This window comes from Lontra canadensis, unplaced genomic scaffold (assembly GCF_010015895.1).
Source record: "Lontra canadensis isolate GAN:19392208 unplaced genomic scaffold, GSC_riverotter_1.0 scaffold116, whole genome shotgun sequence".
NCBI lineage: Eukaryota > Metazoa > Chordata > Mammalia > Carnivora > Mustelidae > Lontra > Lontra canadensis.
The window spans coordinates 3,007,131-3,025,100 of record NW_022631110.1 but is presented as its reverse complement, the minus strand read 5'-3'; the positions used below and the strand labels follow the sequence as shown (position 1 = coordinate 3,025,100).

Sequence of the window (17,970 nt, the reverse complement as noted above, 5' to 3'; positions counted from 1 at the left end):
TTGTTTTGTAACTGGAAGTTTGTACCTCTTAATCCCGGCCACCTGTTTTTCCTGTCTCCTCCTTTCGCAACCGCTAATTCGTTCTTTGTATTTGTGAGTTTGTTTCTGTTTTTTTAAAAAATAATTTTCAATGTAATATGATACCCTACTGGGTGGTCCTCCCATAATAAACAGAGGTTTTGCTTTTAGTAAACACCCGTGTCCCATCTGGCATTGCCAATTCTCTGGAACCAGAGTAATTTAAAGGAAGCAGGAGTGCAGGTTGCCTTGGTAAAGTGACTGACCTCTTGGGTTTTGCTGTGTTGTGATTATGGCGTGCCATGATGATATGTTTTCGCCTTATTTTATTCCAGGATGTTTTTCTCTGGCAGACAGTGTGGCCATGTTGGCAGACCTGAAGAAGTTTTGCCGCTGTTCAAGATACTTCTTATCATCATTTTTCTTCATGTTGTCCTGGTTACATCCTTGGAAGGTAAGGTGCCTGTGTTTTGTCTTGTCTTGTTTTTTTCATTCTTTCCCCTGTTTTATCTCTGTGTACATGTGTTTATTTAGGATTTTTTTTTTAAACACTGTGAAATAAACATAACACAAAACTTACCATTTTAACCATTGAACTGCTGGCATTAAATATATCCCCAATTATGTACAACTATCACCACTATCCATTTCTAGGATATTTCATCATCTCAAATAGAAACTCTGTACATGTTAAACAGTAGCTCCCCATTCCCTCTTCCCCCTAGTCCGTGGTATACTCTCTGCTTTCTGTCTTTATGAATTTGCCATTCCAGGTACCTCATATAAGTGGAATCATACAGTATTTGTCCTTTTGTGTCTGGCTTCTTTCACTTAGCATGTTTTCAGGGTTCATCCATGTTATAGTATGTATCAGCATTTCATTCCTTTTTCAGGCTGAATAATACTCCATGGCGTGTATAGACCACATTGTTTATCCATTCAGTGTTGATAGACGTGTGAGGTATTTCCACCTTTTGGCTATTGTAAATAATGCTGCTGTGGATATTGGTGTACAAGTTCAAGTCCGCGCTTTCAGTTCTTTTGGGCACATATGCCTGGGAGTGGAATTGCTAGATCACATGGTGACTCTGTGGTTAACTGCTTGAGGATCTGCCACACTGTTTCCCACAGTGGCAGCACCATTTTACATCCTACCAGCAGGGCACAAGGATTCCAGTTTCTCACCAAGACTTCTTCTTCTTCTTCTTTTTTTTTTTTAAAGATTTTATTTATTTATTTGACAAACATAGATCACAAGTAGGCAGAGAGGCAGGCAGAGAGAGGGGGAAGCAGGCTTCCTGCTGAGCAGAGAGCCCAATGCGGGACTCCATTCCAAGATCCTGGGATCATGACCTGAGTTGAAGGCAGAGGCTTTAACCCACTGAGCCACCCAGGCGCCCGTCACCAAGACTTCTTATTTTCTGTTGTTTTGATAATGGGTGTGAATTGGTACCTCGTAGTGGTTTTGATTTACATTTCCTTAATGATTAGTGTTGTGGAGCATCTTTCATGGACTTATTGGACATGTTTGTCTTTTTTTTAGAGATGTGTCTACTCAAACCTTTGGCCTATTTTTGAATTGGGTTGTTTGGGTGTTTTTGTTGTTGTTGTTGAGTTTAAGAGTTCTTTATATATTCTGGATATATTAAATCCTTTACCAGTTAATGTGATTTGCAAATATTTTCTCCAATTTTATGTTGTCTTTTCACTATCTTAATAGTGCGCTTTGACGCACCCAAGTTTTTATGTTTGAAGAAGTCCAATTTATCTGTTTTTACTTTTTTGCCTGTGCTTTTCCTGTCTTATCCAAGAAACCACTGCCAAATCTGATGTCATGAAGACTTCTCCCACATTTTCTTCAAAGAGTTGTAGAGTTTTAGCTCTTGTGGTCAGGTGCTTTGATGCATTTTGAGTTCATTTTTGTATATGGTGTGAGGTAAGGGCCCAGCATCATTCTTTTACGTGTGGACTTCCACTTTTCACAGTGTTATTTGTTGAAAAGACTGTCCTTTCCCCATTGAGTCGTCTTGGCACCTTTGTCAGAAATCAATTAACCACATATGTGAGGGTCTATTTCTGGTGTTTATTTGTTCATAAAAGCATCCATTGAAGGTACTTCTGCATGGAAACGTTAAGGGAGGTAGAGAATCAGCCAAATGAAGCAGCATGGTTTTCACAAGAGAGGATCTTTAGAATGAAATAAAGAGAAAAGTTACCTAAGGAAGGCAGCAAAAAGGCCAGTTATCCTGGCAGCAAAATCTGTAGGTACAACTGCCAAAAAAAAAATACAGTGCTATCCAAAGGGTAAGAATCCTCACCAGGAATGTTATTTAAGAAGAATTATCAAGGACACACAGAGAAATGCCTTTCTTACTTGGAGGAGAGTGGCAGGATCAAGGAATCTTTGGATAAAGCAAATACCTACTTACAGCCAACAATGACATGTAAACAAAACAGACACACACGAACTAAATGGAAAACTTCCCAACAGGTTAAAACCCGATTGGCAGTCCTTCAAAAAGCAGGCACCGGGGCCTGTCAAGAAGCCACAATACTTTACAAAAAGAAGTGGTAAGAGTCAAACGTGTCCTGACTGCTTATGATGGGCCGGGTCCTTCCTGCTTTACACATAGTCACTCTCTTCAGTTTCTCAACCACATCTGTGAAGGAGAGGTCCTAAAGTTAGCCTCATTTCCCAGGTCAAGAAACTGAGTCTCCGAGAGATAAGTAAGTTGTTCAAGGAAGTGGCTGACTGGAATTTGTAGCCAGCTCCGAATTTTGTGGTCATAACCCGCAAACCAGAGTTCTCAAACTCTGAAAACCTCAGTTCTCAAAATATAAGAATCCCCTGGAGGGCTTGTTAAAACACAGATTTCTGGGTCCCTCCCCGAGAGGCTTCATTAGGTATAGGGCTGGACCTGAGAATGGACATTTCTAAGAAGATCCCAGGTGCTATTGTTGTGACAGACCCAGAGACTACACTTTGAAGACCACTGCCCACAGTGTGAGTCTTCAAAGACCACAATGGGCAGAAGGCAGAAGTAGGGAGAGAAAACTTCTCTAGATAACTATCACGGGGTATAGAGTCTGCTGTGGTTCTGTGATGTTACTGTCAACTGTGCTCGCACGTCATCTTCTTGGGGCATGAAAATATCACTGTGGGATCAGCAGAGCAGAAATCAAATGTCCCCACTCTACTGATGACTAAATGTCTCCAGGGGCATGATGGGTTGGGAAGTGGTGGAGTCAGACTAGATACTAGATCTTCAGTCTCACGTTCCAGTGCCTTTTCCACTGCGGGGGTTGCTGAGGAAGGAAAGTGAAACATAAGGGGAAAAAAGTCATCAAAATGAAAGCAGCTCGGGAGAAATACGTCTTTGTGAAAAATATATTTAAGAGCGATGAAAATGGGGCAGGTAAACAGGAAAGTGCCTGCGTGCTGATGGCTCCCATGTCCCTCTGATTGCAGATGATCTGTGCCTAGACGACCGAGCATGGCCTGTCCTTGGAACAAGCCAGAAGTGCCAGGGAGTTAACACTCCAAAAGAGTGAGGGATGAGAGTCGGTGTTGACCTATGCCAGCTTCCTTGTCCCTTGGTGGGCTGTGTTCTACACACCTAGTAGATAGTTGGGTTGTGCCCCAGTTGCCCCCCGGTAGTAATCCACTCATCAATGTACCCATTATTGGCTTTACTCACTTCCCTATCTTACTTCCCTACTCCCTCCCTCTGCTTTCTGGGGTCTCCCCACTTGCAACCGTATGAACTGTCCAAGGTCCAGCCCAATATTACTACCTCTATAAAACCTGCCCTGATCTCTTCAGAAGAAAGAAATCTCTCTCCCCGGAGCTCCTTTTTCTCTTTATCCATGTCTTTTTATTCCTGAACCCTTCTGTTACAGCGTTAGGCATTTCCTTTGCATCACAAGTCCTTTCAGCACATTGTCAGTGCCAGGTGAGAAGGCAGAAGGAGGGTTTGTGAGGCGGATGGGAAACGAATGGGTGGAAACGTAATGAGGACAGGGAACTTGCTCTGGGCCACGCCCTGCTAAGTGCTTGCTGTATAGCATCTCATTTAATCCTCACAAAAACTCATCATGATAGATAATTTTAGTCTCAGTTTACAGATGAAGAAATGGAGGGTCAAAGAGATTAAGTCATTTGTGCAGAGTCTCACAGCTCAGAGGATTCCCTTCAGCACATAGCTTGTTTTGTTCATACTCGACCAGGCTGCCTGGTAGGTATCTGAAGACTGAATGAACAGGTCACTGAGGCGAGGGGAGAAGATAGAGAAGGAGTCGGGCTGTGCTGCTAGAGAGCAGCCATTCCCCCAGACTCTGGGGGATCTGGACTGCAAACACAGTAGCTTTACCCTGGAAGCCTGAGAGATGACTCAGTAGCTCTTGACAGTAAGGAGACGTAGGTCTGACACTCTCTTGTTAGGCCACTGGCCAACAGAGAGAACTCTTAGACCTTAATACTTTCAGTTGTGTAATTTGGCAATGCGTGAGGGAATCATTCTTGGTCTACCAGAAGCCCACATGAGCTTTGGTAGGTGACTATACTTCTCTCTAACCTCTAGATCTCCTGGCCCATGCCAATGCCTTTTTTCTTTACTTTTTTTTTTTTTTTTTTTGGCTTTGAAGGAGGTCTTCTTTTAGGTACAACTGTTTTCCAGAGGGTGAGATGACACAATAGTGGAAGATGGTTATAATTTCATCCTTGTAGAGTTGTCTGTCTTCCCCATTTGGAAACAATTACACATTTGAGCCAGTTTGGTGAGCTCATGAGCTATAATCCCCCAACCTTCTCTCTGGTCTGGACCTAGATCTTTCTGTGCCGCAGGCATTTCCAGTGATAGACTCCTCTATAATTCCTGTCTCCCAAGGCCTCACTCTCTTGTTTCCTCTTACACTCTCATGCTTTGTCCATCCAAGTCTTTGTTCCTCCTTGTACAGCTCATGGTAAAGCTGTAGGAGGGTAGACCGTAACTCTCCTGAAAGGCAGGGAACCTGTCTTGTTTGACTTTGTCCTCCAGTACCAAACCACTTGTGCACTCCTTCTCTCTCAACTTTCTGTCTGTGCAAATGAAATTATGAATACCATGACATTGACCTGATGCTCAGCCAGTCTTACAGCCTCCCCAATTCCTGCTACCCCCAGACAGGCATTAGTTCACTGCTAGTAGACCCTGACTCTTTCCCTGACAGATCAAAGTTCTGACGGGGAATGGTAGAGGCTCTGAGTAGGTGGAGGAGGAAACTGAAAGCAGAGGACATTGTGTCCCACTTAGTGCTTAGAACTCCTGGTCAGAACTCATAGCAGCCTGTACATCAACAGGGAGGCCATGGTACAGATGAAAGATGGTGGCATAGTGTGTCTAGGCAGAGAGAAGACTGGAGATTGTGTCTTTTTCAAGTCTTTCTTGTCTCTTGTGGGCAGGGGATGGATTCTAAGTGGCCCTCATGTTCCTTGTGGGTGACTGTGTTGTGAGCCAGGAGCAGGGACATGGCTGCAAAAGCGATGGTGTGGACAATTTAGACTAGGGGTCTGATGAAGGATGTGACAGACACTCAGAGGTGAGACCTGAGGAGACCTGGGTCAGCAAGAGAGGGACCCCCCAGGCCAGGGAGAGCTACTGAGAGCATAGACCATGGGGGCCAGTGGGCACAGTCTTCAGTGGTGGATGCCAGCTGGATGCTCAGGAACCCCACAGGGGGAGGGAGATCTCTGGAGAGGCCATTGAGAACCCAGTGTTCAACACAGGGTGGGCTCACAGAGCTGGACCCCTTCTCCCTGCTGCCAGAAGGAAACTAGCGCCCCATTCTCAACCTGGAAGCCATCTTGACTACCAAATGGAAGATGAGGCAAAACAGAGATGGTGCATTTATCCAAAAGACATTGATTTAGCTGGAGATCATTTCAGAGCAAATGAAAGAGCCACCTTAAATCATTGGGTCTAGGGATCCCTTTCCTGTACCTCTGGAGTGGAGGCTGCAAAATAACGTGGAAGCTCAGGTAGTTTCTTTTTAATGTGTTTGTTTATTGTTGCTATTATTTGTACATCTAAATTCTATTTATAAATTTTAAACTAACTGTAAAACGAATACATATTAAGATGTGTTAGGGCACTCTGCTAGGGATTGTTGAAGGTGATCATTATAACCTGAATTCCGCTCCTCCTCCTGGTTTTATCTTTTCAGGTATGAAGAAATACCTAGTCAGGTCCTTGAGGGTAAGGGGGACAACCCTTTCCTCTCTGTATCCTCCATAGCCCAGCATATAGTAAGTGCTCAGTAAACTGGTTGTTTGACTCGCTTTGATTTTTGACTCTAGTGTAAAGCCTAGAGATACTCTAAAATGCAGGCCTCTGCCTTCAGCTGACTTACATCACCAGCAATACCCTCATCTGGACCCAGTGATTTCTTATACAACATCCGTTACTCCTCTAACATTTTGCATAGACCTCAATGAAGTGGCTGTCGGTTGGCTAGATTACCTTTAAAGAATGGCTTCCTCTCCTCCATATGATGAAGGGGCTCAGCTGATCGCCTATTAGGATTCCTTCACACACTCACATTCTGTGAGTTCAATTACCCAGCAGGGAGAGTCTTCGGATTCCTAATTCATTATCATGGGTGACCAGAGGTCCTTGGGGTCTTCTTCAAAGTGAGAACCACTCTTCTTTGCCATTCCATTTTACGACTGCTCTCCTATTCAAAATTTTTTTTAAAAAATTCTTTATTTATTTTGGGGGCAGGGAGAGAGAGAGAGAGAAGGAGAGAGATCCTCTAGCAGACTCCCTGCTGAGCGCAGAGCCCGATGCGGGGCTCTGTCCCAGGACCCCGAGATCCTGACCCGAGCTGAACTCGTTGGACGCTTAACCAGCTGAGCCATCTAGGCGCCCCTCCTATTCAAAATTCTTAATGTGAAATTGGAAACAATTGAAAATACTTTTTTAAACCACTTTTTTTTTTTAAACATAATGTGATTTCAGAGGCTCTTCAAGTTACAGAGAAGCCAGTGAATCTCTTTGTTTGCTAAATTGATAAAAGTTCCAGAAGTGGCTTTTGCTAACTGGTCAATCAACAGGTCACTGGTGCTATCCTTGCCTTGCCCTTCATGGAAAAGTCCAGGGCTTCTTGTTAGGATCCAGTAGCAACAGCTCATAGGACTGAGCATGAAAAACAGCAGTGGCTGAGAAGCAGTAGCTTCACTGATTTAGTCTATTAGGGAGTAAGTTGATAGTCCAAGAGAACATGCTGTTGTGGGCGCCTGGGTGGCTCAGTGGGTTAAGCATCTGTCTTCAGCTCAGGTCACCATCCCAGGGTCCTGCTCAGCGGGAAGCCTCCTCCCTCCCCCACTTCCCCTGCTTGTGTTCTCTCTCTTTCCGTGTCTCTGTCAAATAAATAAATAAAATATTAAAAAAACAAACAAACCACGCTGTTGAAATGTACCTTGATGCAGGTGTATTCTTACTCAAGGAAGTCATAAGAAACACATTGATCTTGGCAAGAAGTCTTGTGTTCATAAGATCACAGTGCTGTAAAAAAGCATCAGTATAAATCGCAGATGCTTTTACGGTGACGTCTGTGGCAGTTGTGTTATTTTCTTTTAGGAGTACACAAAGCTGAAAGGAGAAGTTTCTCTCTTGTTGTTGTAGTATTCATAATAGTGTAAAATTTTGTTAAAGAAGAGGGAAGTGGAAAATATGAAATCAGCAATAGTCTTGCTTTGGTGAATAAATTAGAATTGCTTATAATTATCTCACTAATTGAATGAGTAAGAACTGAGCACATGGCTCTTCTTATACTGTGTTGTATTACACCTATATAGTCTTTCTCCTAATATAATACATGACTTGTTATTACACTGATTTGGATCCACAGTAAAGTCTAACATTCTGGGTTTTAGTGGGCAGACAGGAGAGGATGTATTTGAATTAGCAAAAAATTTTCAGTTATAGAATTTTAAAACTTTCAAGCGGGTTGCATAACATCACTAGAATGTAAACTCTGTTTGAGGCCAGGGGCTTTGTGTTATTCTCTGCTGTAACCCCAGTCCCTGGCATACACAGTAGGCCTTAAAAAGTTGTAACAAATGGTGGTGCCTGGGTGGCACAGTCAGTTAGGTGTCGGACTCCTCATTTCTGCTTAGGTCGTAATCTCAGGGTCTTGAGGTCAAGCCCTGCATTGTGCTCCACGCTCTGCATGTAGTCTGCTGCTCATGCTTTCTCTCTCAAATAAAATGAATAAATCATTAAAAATAATTGTAACAAATGAATAAACTTTGGGCAAATCCCTTCATGTTTCTGAGCTTGCTTCCTCACAGCCCGCCGGGGATGGACTAGTTTGGTTTCTAGTCTTTTCCATATTCCAAATATTCCAAAATATTTCCATGATATATTTTGTAATTCTTTTCTTCCAATGAACTCCCAACTCCTAAAAGATACTATCTTTCAAATGATTTATTTAAGAAAGAAATTTTTGGGTTGCCTGGGTGGCTCAGTTCAGGAGGTGCCTTCAGCTCGGGTCAGGATTCCAGGATCCTGGGATCGAGTCCTGCATCGGGCTCCCTGCTCTGGGGTAGGGGGACTTGCTTCTCCCTCTGCCTGCCACTCCCCCTGCTAGTTCTCACTCTCTCTCTCTCTCTCTCTCTCTCTGACAAATAAATACAAGAAAAAAAAATTTTCCCCATTTTTGTGTTTAGCAAAGACATATATAATTGTATCCAGTTTTTGTGATCAGCAGTAGACAAGCAATATGGATATAATTTTTGAAAAAATCACACTCTGTTTTTCTCATGTGGCCTATCGTGGATAAGTAAACAGTTTTTGAAATAATTTTATATAGTCCAAGTGACTACCTAGGCCCGGTTTCTAGATTTACAAAATTGTACTAGGTCGTTCTTCAAGTCTCCTTCACCTCTGAGATGGGTTTCTATGAACTTCTGTTTCCTGACATGAAATGCAGAGATGGAACCCCATGATCTTTCTAGAAGATGCCTTCCTATGGTCCTAAGCTATGGAAAGTTGACAGTGTTGTAATAGATAGTCCCGCTAATTAAGCATTAGTGAATAGAGAAGAATGTTTTATGGTTAGGTGAAAATCACATATGTGCAAATTTTGGACAAAAACCAGCTTCACGATTTTTTAAAAAAGATTTTGTTTATTTATTTGAGAAAGAGAGCCAGGGTTGGGGAGGGGCAGAAGAAGAAGGAGAAGCAGACTGTGCTGAGCACAGAGCCCGACCCTGTGTTCCATCCCGTGACCCTGAGATCATGACCTGAGCCCAAATCAAGAGTTGGAGGCTCAGCCCAGCTTCATGATTTTTTAAGTTCCCCTCTGTGAGTTATTGATCTATTGTTTGCATTAAGGGGGGAAAAAAAACCAACTAGATTATTACATAAAAGTGAACTTTATCCAAGAGCACAGAATCATAAAATCTGTATTAGTAACAATTACGATTTATTGCTGAACTATGATAAAATACTTTATAAGTATAACTTTATGCAAAGTAATCACCCCCATTTTACCGATGCACAAATACAAGCAGGGAAACGTTAAAAACTTACTTAAGGCAGAGCCAGGATTTGAACGCAATTAAGTCTCCCTCAAGAGCCCAGTCTCTCTCTGCCTCTCTCTTCTTTTTAAGATTTTATTTATTTATTTATTTGACACAGAGCAAGTGAGCACAAGGAGGGGGAGTGGCAGGCAGACAGAGAGGGAGAAGCAGGCTTCCTGTTGAGAAAGGATTTGCCCGATGCTGGACTCGATCCCATGCACGTGAGATCGTGCCCTGAGCCAAAGGCAGATGCTTAACAACTGAGCCACCCAGGTGTCCCAGGAGCCCCGTCTCTTAATCACATTTAAAGCTTGGTTAAGGAGGCATGCTCATTCATCCATTGGAAATAAAGGGACGTGAGCACTTTATTCATATGGAGATTACCGCCAAATCAGTCTTTCAAAGCTCATGACAAGCCACAGAAAATACATGGTGAGGACATTAGAACACGAGCCATTAATGTACACAGGCCAAAAGCCCTGCTGAGAGATTTCTATCCGGGAGTGCTACAGCAAAGGGTAAGGTTTACACAGCCTCAAAATAGAGGCAACTCAAAAATACAACTTTTTTTTTTCTTTGATTTTTAAAAAAATGTCCTTAAGTAATCTCTCTGCCCAACATGGGGCTTGAACTCACAATCTGGAGATCAAGAGTTGCATGCTCCACCAACTAAGCTACCCAGGTGCCCCCAAAATGCAGCTTTTCTAACTTAGGCTACAACAGGAATATCCGTACTTCCAGCCTTTGTTGGTGGCTTTTACTAGTATGTGGCTGTTTACAGAGATGATTTGTCATATGGGAGTCCTACTCTTGAGTGTGATGAAAAAAATCATGATATGGAGGTTCGCTGGGAGCAAAACTAGGGAGGCGAGGCATGAAGAAGGGAATTCATTGATTTAGCTGCAAAGCGGCAGGGACCCCTCCTCTTCCAATTCCTCTTGATTCCTTGACTTTTGACTTGTCAATATCATGGCAAAGGAAAAGGAAATAGTGGTTGGGGAGAGTAATTTTAGCATTAATTTTGTCCCATCATTAGTTTAATGGATATTAATTACTCCACAGCACTCAAATTAAATCGATGTGGCAGAGACTGGCTGGCAGCTCACCAAACTTTAATTTTTTTTCTTCGTTACCACACAGCTAGACTCCCATCACCCAGCCTCCCTTGCCATGAGTTCTGGTTAATAGGTGTCGGCGGAAACAGTGTTTGCCACTTCCAGGCTTAGCCATAAAACTCTCCCACCCGATTTCCCTCACTCTCCCTTCCCCTGTTTGCCGGCTGGATATTGCTGTCCAGAGCAGACTTGGAATTTTCATGTTGAACATAGCAGTGCCTCTGTCTTCCTGGGCCCCTCAATGACTGCATGGAGTAGATACCCCTCTCTCTGCCCTACCCTTCTCTCTACTCTAGGTGGCCGATTGGACTTTACACATGGAAAAGAAACTACTATTTTTTTTGAGCCCCTGAGATTTTAGAATTTAATTATTGCAGCAGTCTGCCTTACCTTAACTAATACATCTGTGACCCTGCTCGCCAGGGTTGTTGGTACATCTCGTTCTGCCATTGGAAGGTGTGGTGGAGTGGGGTAGGCATCTCTTCTTTCATAATTTCTTTTTTTTTTAGTATTTTATTTATTTGAGAGAGAGAGGGGAAAAGCACAGAGGAAGAATGAGAGGTCGAAAGTAGGCAGAGTGGCAGGCAGAGGAACAGAGAGGGAGAAGCAGACTCCCCACTGAGCAGGGAGCCCGATGTGGGGCTTGATCCAGGACCCTGAGATCGTGACCTGAGTTGATGGCAGACGCTTAACCGACTGAACCACCCAGGTGCCCCTTCTTTCTTGAGATCATTTAAGAACCCAGGTCCGAGCTGGGGGAGGCTGTGATGGTCGCTACTGAGAGGCTCCTCATCCAATCACGAGAGAGTACTTTGAGTGCAGGAGGCCCACCAGAGCCATCCACTTCCTTTGCTCCAACCTGGGCCACTGGGACTTTCACAGTTGGCATATGGTGAAAACTACAGTTTCTGGATTTTCTGGGGTCAGATCTTAGCTGTACCATTTATTAACTCTGACTCTAACACGGTATTTACTCACTGTGGTTCAATCTCCTTATCTGTAAAGTAGCAGTATCTCTCAAGAATGTCTCACAGATGGGGCATCTGCATGGCTCAGTGGGTTAAGCCTCTGCCTTTGGCTCAGGTCATGATCTCAGGGTCCTGGGATCGAGCCCTGCATCGGGCTCTCTGCTCAGCAGGGAGCCTGCTTCCCCCTCTCTGTTCCTCTGCCTGCCACTCTGCCTACTTTCGATCTCTCTCTGTCAAATAAATAAATAAAATCTTAAAAAAAAAAAAAAAGAATGACTCGCAGATTAAAGGAGGTGATGCCTGCGGAGATGCCTGTAATGCATCTGACACCATGTGGGAACTCTGTGAATACCAGCCAGTATCCCTAGAGACCAACACAGTGATGGAGATTTTTCCAGCAATGGCAGGGTTCTGTATCTGTGCTGCCCTATACAGTAGCCACCAACGCCATGGGGCTGTTGAGCGCTTGAAACATGACTGAGGAACTGGATTTTAATTTTATTTAACTTGAATTAACGTAAATTGAAGTAACCACGTGTGGCTAGTGGCTGTGGTAGTGAACAGTGTAGCTTAGACCATTTGTTCTAATTGCTTCGGAATTTTTCTCCTTTATATGGAGTAAGTCAAGGTTCAGTCACAGGAGGAGAGTCACTAGGGAGGGACACACACACACACACTCTCTCTCTAAGGAATTTGTCACAGGGATTTGACCTTATACGACCACGGGAGCTGGCTGAGCGGCCTCTGTAAAGCTGTTGTCTTCACATCTGGTGCCAGAACTTGCCATGCATGATGGGTGGGCAGGAGGGAGGCAAGAAGAAGGGTGACAACGGGAACAGGTTGGAACCCATGGGCGTGAGTTGTAGTCATGAAACAGACTGAAACTCACGTCCGTTCTTGTTACCTGTGACCTTGGTGGTATGGTTGTCCCGCAGAAGCTGGGCCCTTAGCACAAAATTAAATGTCCACCCCACCCGGGAGTTGAAGAAGCTGAAGCAGATGTGGGGGGCGGGGGGCGGCTGGAGCAGTTGCAGGCTGGCAGTGCCCTCACACGGATGCAGGGAGGCACCTGCTGCTCCGCTCCTGTCCACGTGTCCCACAGGAAGCGCTCTCATGAACTATGCTCTCCAGAAACCTACAGAAAAGGGGATTCTGGGAATTGCAGCTTAGCCTCTTCATGATGCTCCATTACGGAGATACCGCACATACTGGAACGCTAACGAGCTCAATTTTGTATCTGCTAATAGTTCTAAGTAAAACATGATGCTAACATCTCCCAAGGCTCTATTTAATTGTTTCTGTTCTGCAGCTGGCCCGAAGATATTCCGAAGAGCCTTACAGCCAGCCAACATTATCTTTGAGTAGAAAGAGTATGAGTTTTTTTTTTTAAGATTTTATTTTATTTATTTGACACAGAGAGAGAGAGAGAGATCACAACTAGGCAGAGAGGCAGGCAGAGAGAGGAGGAAGCAGGCTCCCTGCTGAGCAGAGAGCCCGATGCGGGGCTTGATCCCAGGACCCTGGGACCATGACCTGAGCCCAAGGCAGAGGCTTAACCCACTGAGCCACCCAGGCGCCCCGAGTATGAGTATTTTTAAAAAGTTTTTCTTTCCACTTTTCTGTGGTTTAGAATTTTCTCCACATAAACCCACATTATTATTGTTATAATTAGAAAAGAAACTAATGTTAATTTTCAGAAGCCTGTCAGTGACCCCTGGGGAGACCGGGCATCCCACTAGAGGGCACTCTAATAACATCACGATTGGATGTGCCCTTCACTTTGGGCCTGAAACTGTGCGGGGTCTAGACTTTGTGCAAGAACTTAAGAAACCGGGGCGCCTGGGTGGCTCAGTGGGTTAAAGCCTCTGCCTTCGGCTCAAGTCATGATATTGGGGTCCTGGGATCGAGCCCCACGTCGGGCTCTCTGCTCAGTGGGGAGCCTGCTTCCTCCTCTCTCTGCCTGCCTCTCTGCCTACTTGTGATTTCTCTCTGTCAAATAAATAAAATCTTAAAAAAGAACTTAAGAAACCAAAGATACAGTCACCTGATCTCCTGAAACCCTTTGACTGCTTCTTTCCTTATATTTCCAAAGAGATTCCAAGGGTATTTGATAATCAGAAGGAAAGGGTAGAAAACGGAAAGAAAGTGAAGCGGAGCTCTTGCTCAATAGAAGGGAGAAACCATTTTTAGAAAGGTCACTAGGAAAACGAGGAACAGAGAGCACAATCCTGTTAATTACAGACATGAGCAGGGTTTTCTGTGTGCTCTCCTCATACATACCGATGAAGTATGTCCTATTGTGATTATTGTCATCCCTGTTTTCCAAAGGGGAAGCTGAAGTGCAGGTGGGTTAATGATGTTGTCCAGAGTTACGTAGTGGTAGATTACAAAAGTTGTGCGGAATTAACAAGTGGTGTCTTTGGACTTAGGTTGTCTGGGCTTCACAGTCTATTTTCGTTCATGACCTACTTACCACACCTGAGGGATTCAGGGCAAAGTCACATGGACTGCTGGAGTTGACTCCTGTTTCCCCCACACCCCGACATCCAGGGGAACCCCCCCATCCTCTCATCTTACCTTAGAATGTCTGTTGAACCTCTTTTCATGCCAGCTTCCCAAGCACAAGTTCAGGTCCTCATCACGTCCTGCCTGGCCAGTCTCCTGCAGCAGCCTCCTCTCCGGCCACGGTGTTTATTTCAGAGCTGTGTAAAACAATACATATCGTTCTGTGGTAGGGGCTGGGGAGAGTGGGGAGGGTGTTTTGCACCCAAGTCCTTATTTTAGCCTCTGTACCCCCAGAGAACGTAAACCAAGATGCTAAGTGGATCACTGCTCGATTGTGAGCTGGCATAGAGTGGTGTGATCTAAAGGAGACTAGGGGCGCCTGGGTGGCTTGGTTGGCTAAGCATCTTCCTTTGGCTTGGGTTGTGATCTCAGGGTCCTGGGATTGAGTCTCGAGTCGGGGGTTGGGGGGGGGGGGTCCCTGCTCAGCAGGGAGTCTGCTTCTCCCTCTCCCTCTGCTGCTTCCTTGCTTGTCCTCTCTTTCAACACCCCACACCCCCGTCAAATAAATAAGCAAAGTCATAAAAAAAAGAATAAAATTTAGAGGAGACTAGAAAAAACTCTGTGCCCTAGCCAGTAGCGCCCCCACCCTGCATTTCCAGGTACTTCTGCACTTAAAACTACAAGAAACTCTTGCTAACCCATAAAGTAGAGTTGCTTTGGCGCGAAAGAGTATGTCAACTGCTCACAGTAGAATTACCCTAGGCGGGAGTGGGAATCAGGAGAAGGGCAGCCAAGCGAATGTTGTTTTCCTTAAGCCACATCTCTCCTGGGAATAAGTGGAGATAAGCGTTGAACATGCATTCTCTCCCGGGACAGTATTGCCCCCAGGGGAGTGAACATTGGCTTTCGGAGGCTGAAAAAAAGTCTTAACCAATTACACAGGCCTGGGACTACGATGAGGCAAGTGAAGGGTCTGGAGCACAAAATATTAGGAGATAGATGCCCACTCTTAGCGCCACCTATGTGAGTGTGCACAAATAGAAAAACACACGCATACATAAATGTGTACATACTCGTTAGATAGAACGAGAAAGAGATTGGAAGGGTCAGGCAAACGGGGAAAAATGTGGGGATTTTAAATCGAGTGGTCTGGATCAGCTTCTCAGCGAAGCTGATGGGCACAATTCCAAGGAAGCACCAGGGCACAAAGCAGGGGGCTCCTGGGAGGACAAGTGTTCCGGGCAGAGGGAACAGTAAGTGCGAAGTGTGGATATGGCCCGTGTGTTGGCAGAATAGCAGGGAGCACCCTGCGGCTGAGTGAGGGGACAGTCAGAGTCAGAGATGAGGTCTGGCTAGAAGGGCATCTGTTCCATGGGAATGCGGGGAGACTCCGTGAAGAAGCAAGGGTACTGTCCGTCTCAGAAGCGTTCACTAAAGGCCAAGGCCCACCAAGAACTGCTGATTCGTTGCCCTTGGGGAAGTTGCACCAGCTCGCAGCTGAAGTCTTCTCTAATGATGTCATTATTAATCGTTTAATAAAAACGTATGTCAGAGACCTTCCTGCGCAGCGTGACGTGAGATGGTCACAGCTCGAGTAAACACTTCGGGCTGTGCCAGAGGAGAAATGTTTTCGTTCATTTTGTTGGTTATGTAGTAAAATCTGAAAATACAGTTCTTGGAAGAGTATCTGTTGTTCCAAGCCCTGAAGAGCCAATGTAATAACAAAACAATATTGTTTTGTTTGGGGTTCCCATATAGGAGTGCCTAGGCGTGGCGCCTAGTTTTGAATCATTTCTCTATGGAATAGTAATTCAATCCAGGGAAGGAAGGCCACCAGATTACAAATTTCAGCTGGGTCTAGAATATTCCTGCAAGGAGGGGGCTGGTTTTGTCTGTTTCAGATGCACTAATCAGAGATTAAGCCTTAATCTTTCCCATTCAACTTGGGGCACGTGTGTTGGAAGGAAATCTTCATTCGTGTTCCTGTAGTCACAGGTCTGAGACAAGCAGCCGCCTCCTATTTTAAGTTGTACGGGCCCCCACGGCATCCAAGAGTAGGCAGAAGAATGAAAACATCAGAAACGGTCAGCCGTGACCTCACCTGACTTGCATGCAGGTCGTTTGCTGGGAAGGTGATTTCAGGAATCAGGAGTGAAGGAACAGGAAGAAGGCATTAGAAGAAATAGAAAAGCCAATAAAGGGTATGTAACTGAGGTCATTGTTGTAGGCAGTGAAAGCTCAGGGTCATTGAATTTTTTCTGTTGTTCATGATATGTATTTGAATGGCCATTTTAGCACACATTTGTAAGATCTGTCTGCTGTGATTGGTAATTATGATTACTATTCCAAACTTCAGATTCTGAATAATAATTGTCCAAGAAATACTTTGAAGTCTTTCCTTCATAGACTCTGCCTCATGGCTCTCAGATCCATTCCCTGTCTTTCCTCTGCTGTGACTTGTACCCCCAGGGTCCTGACTCCTTGCACTATTTATGTTAAATTCCTGCTTTTGTACTACCTACCACTCATGGGTTCCAGACTGATCCCTGACTGAGGGAGACTCCTTAATGATGTCATCAGTCTGAAAATATATTTTTTTAAGATTTTATTTATTTGAGAGAGCGAGAGCTTGAGAGCGGGGAGAGTCAGAGGGAGAAGCAGACTCCCTGCCGAGCAGAGAGCCTCACTCCAGCAGATGCTTAAGTGACTTGAGTCACCCAGGTGCCCCAGTCCCAAAATATTTTTGAACATCTACCAGATTCAGGGCCCTGGACTGTCGGATTCCTAGAGGATAATAAAGCATCAAGCTGCTTAGCGTCTAGCTGGGAAAATGAGATATACAGTAGAAAAGTTAAATAACAGTGCCCCATAGTGTGTGTCCGACAAGTAGCAGTGAGTGCTGTAGTCAAGGAATAAACCTTAAGATAAAAAGGAGAGAGCCACCTCCACTGACTTTTGCGGCCAGAGCATGCTCTAAGGGGCCAGAGGGCTGACCCAAGGAGGTTATCTTCTAAAACTCCCAATTTGGAAGAGGTGAAAATTTGGAATTCCATTTGAAATCACTTGATTTCTAAATGTTGGTAAGTAATTCAAACTTTCAAAAAATTTAGTGTGATTTCCACTTGCCTGGCCAGTGGGATAGAGCTTGTCTGGCAGCTAAACTGGAATCGTGAGCCAGTGGTATGCATGTGTTGAATGGATTACTGCAATGGGCAAGAAGGTAAATGTCAAGAACCTTTGATCCTTTCCAATGAGAAGACTCTGGAGTTCTCATATTTCACTCACATATGAGGTGATCAAGGCCTGGGCTTAGAAGGGGACAACAGCCATGGGAAGAAGGGACAGATAAGAGAGCAATTAGGGAATATTAGTAATGCCCTACATTTATATACTAATTTATGGTCAAGAGAGTTTGTGTTTGGAAGCAGGATAGAATAGAGATGCAGGGTTGGCTCTGAAATTGGACTGGCTGCGTTCAAATGTCAGCTGTACAGTGAGTTACTGAAGGGGCCCAGGGCACCTTGCCCAGACTGTTTCTCAAGCACTCAAATGGACTGATGGTGATGAATTCACGTATCTCATGGAGTTGTAGGCTCATTAAATAATAAGTGCATATTGAGGCATTAAGGCTGGCTCATAGGAAGCACCAGCCACTGCTTATCACATGGACAACATCTCACTTTAGTCCTTTGCAATAGCCCCATGTTATGGGGAAAAGAGTACTGGGGGCGGGGAGGGAGGAGTCAGGTAAGGATCCAAGAGTGAGCGTGTGATTTATACACTCAGCTCTACCGCTGAGACG

General features: G+C 44.6%; 1 protein-coding gene across 6 annotated transcripts in view; it reads left to right on the top strand.

Annotated features, from left to right (window-relative positions):
* Window positions 1-17,970, top strand: part of ADGRG2 (adhesion G protein-coupled receptor G2) — a 132,291-nt gene that overhangs the window by 61,872 nt on the left and 52,449 nt on the right. For all 6 annotated transcript variants that reach the window (XM_032840803.1, XM_032840805.1, XM_032840808.1 and 3 more), the window contains one exon: window positions 354-472. In XM_032840803.1, coding sequence (XP_032696694.1) covers window positions 355-472 — 118 coding nt within the window. In that variant the 5' untranslated portion in view covers window position 354. The remainder of the gene's footprint in view (window positions 1-353; window positions 473-17,970) is intronic.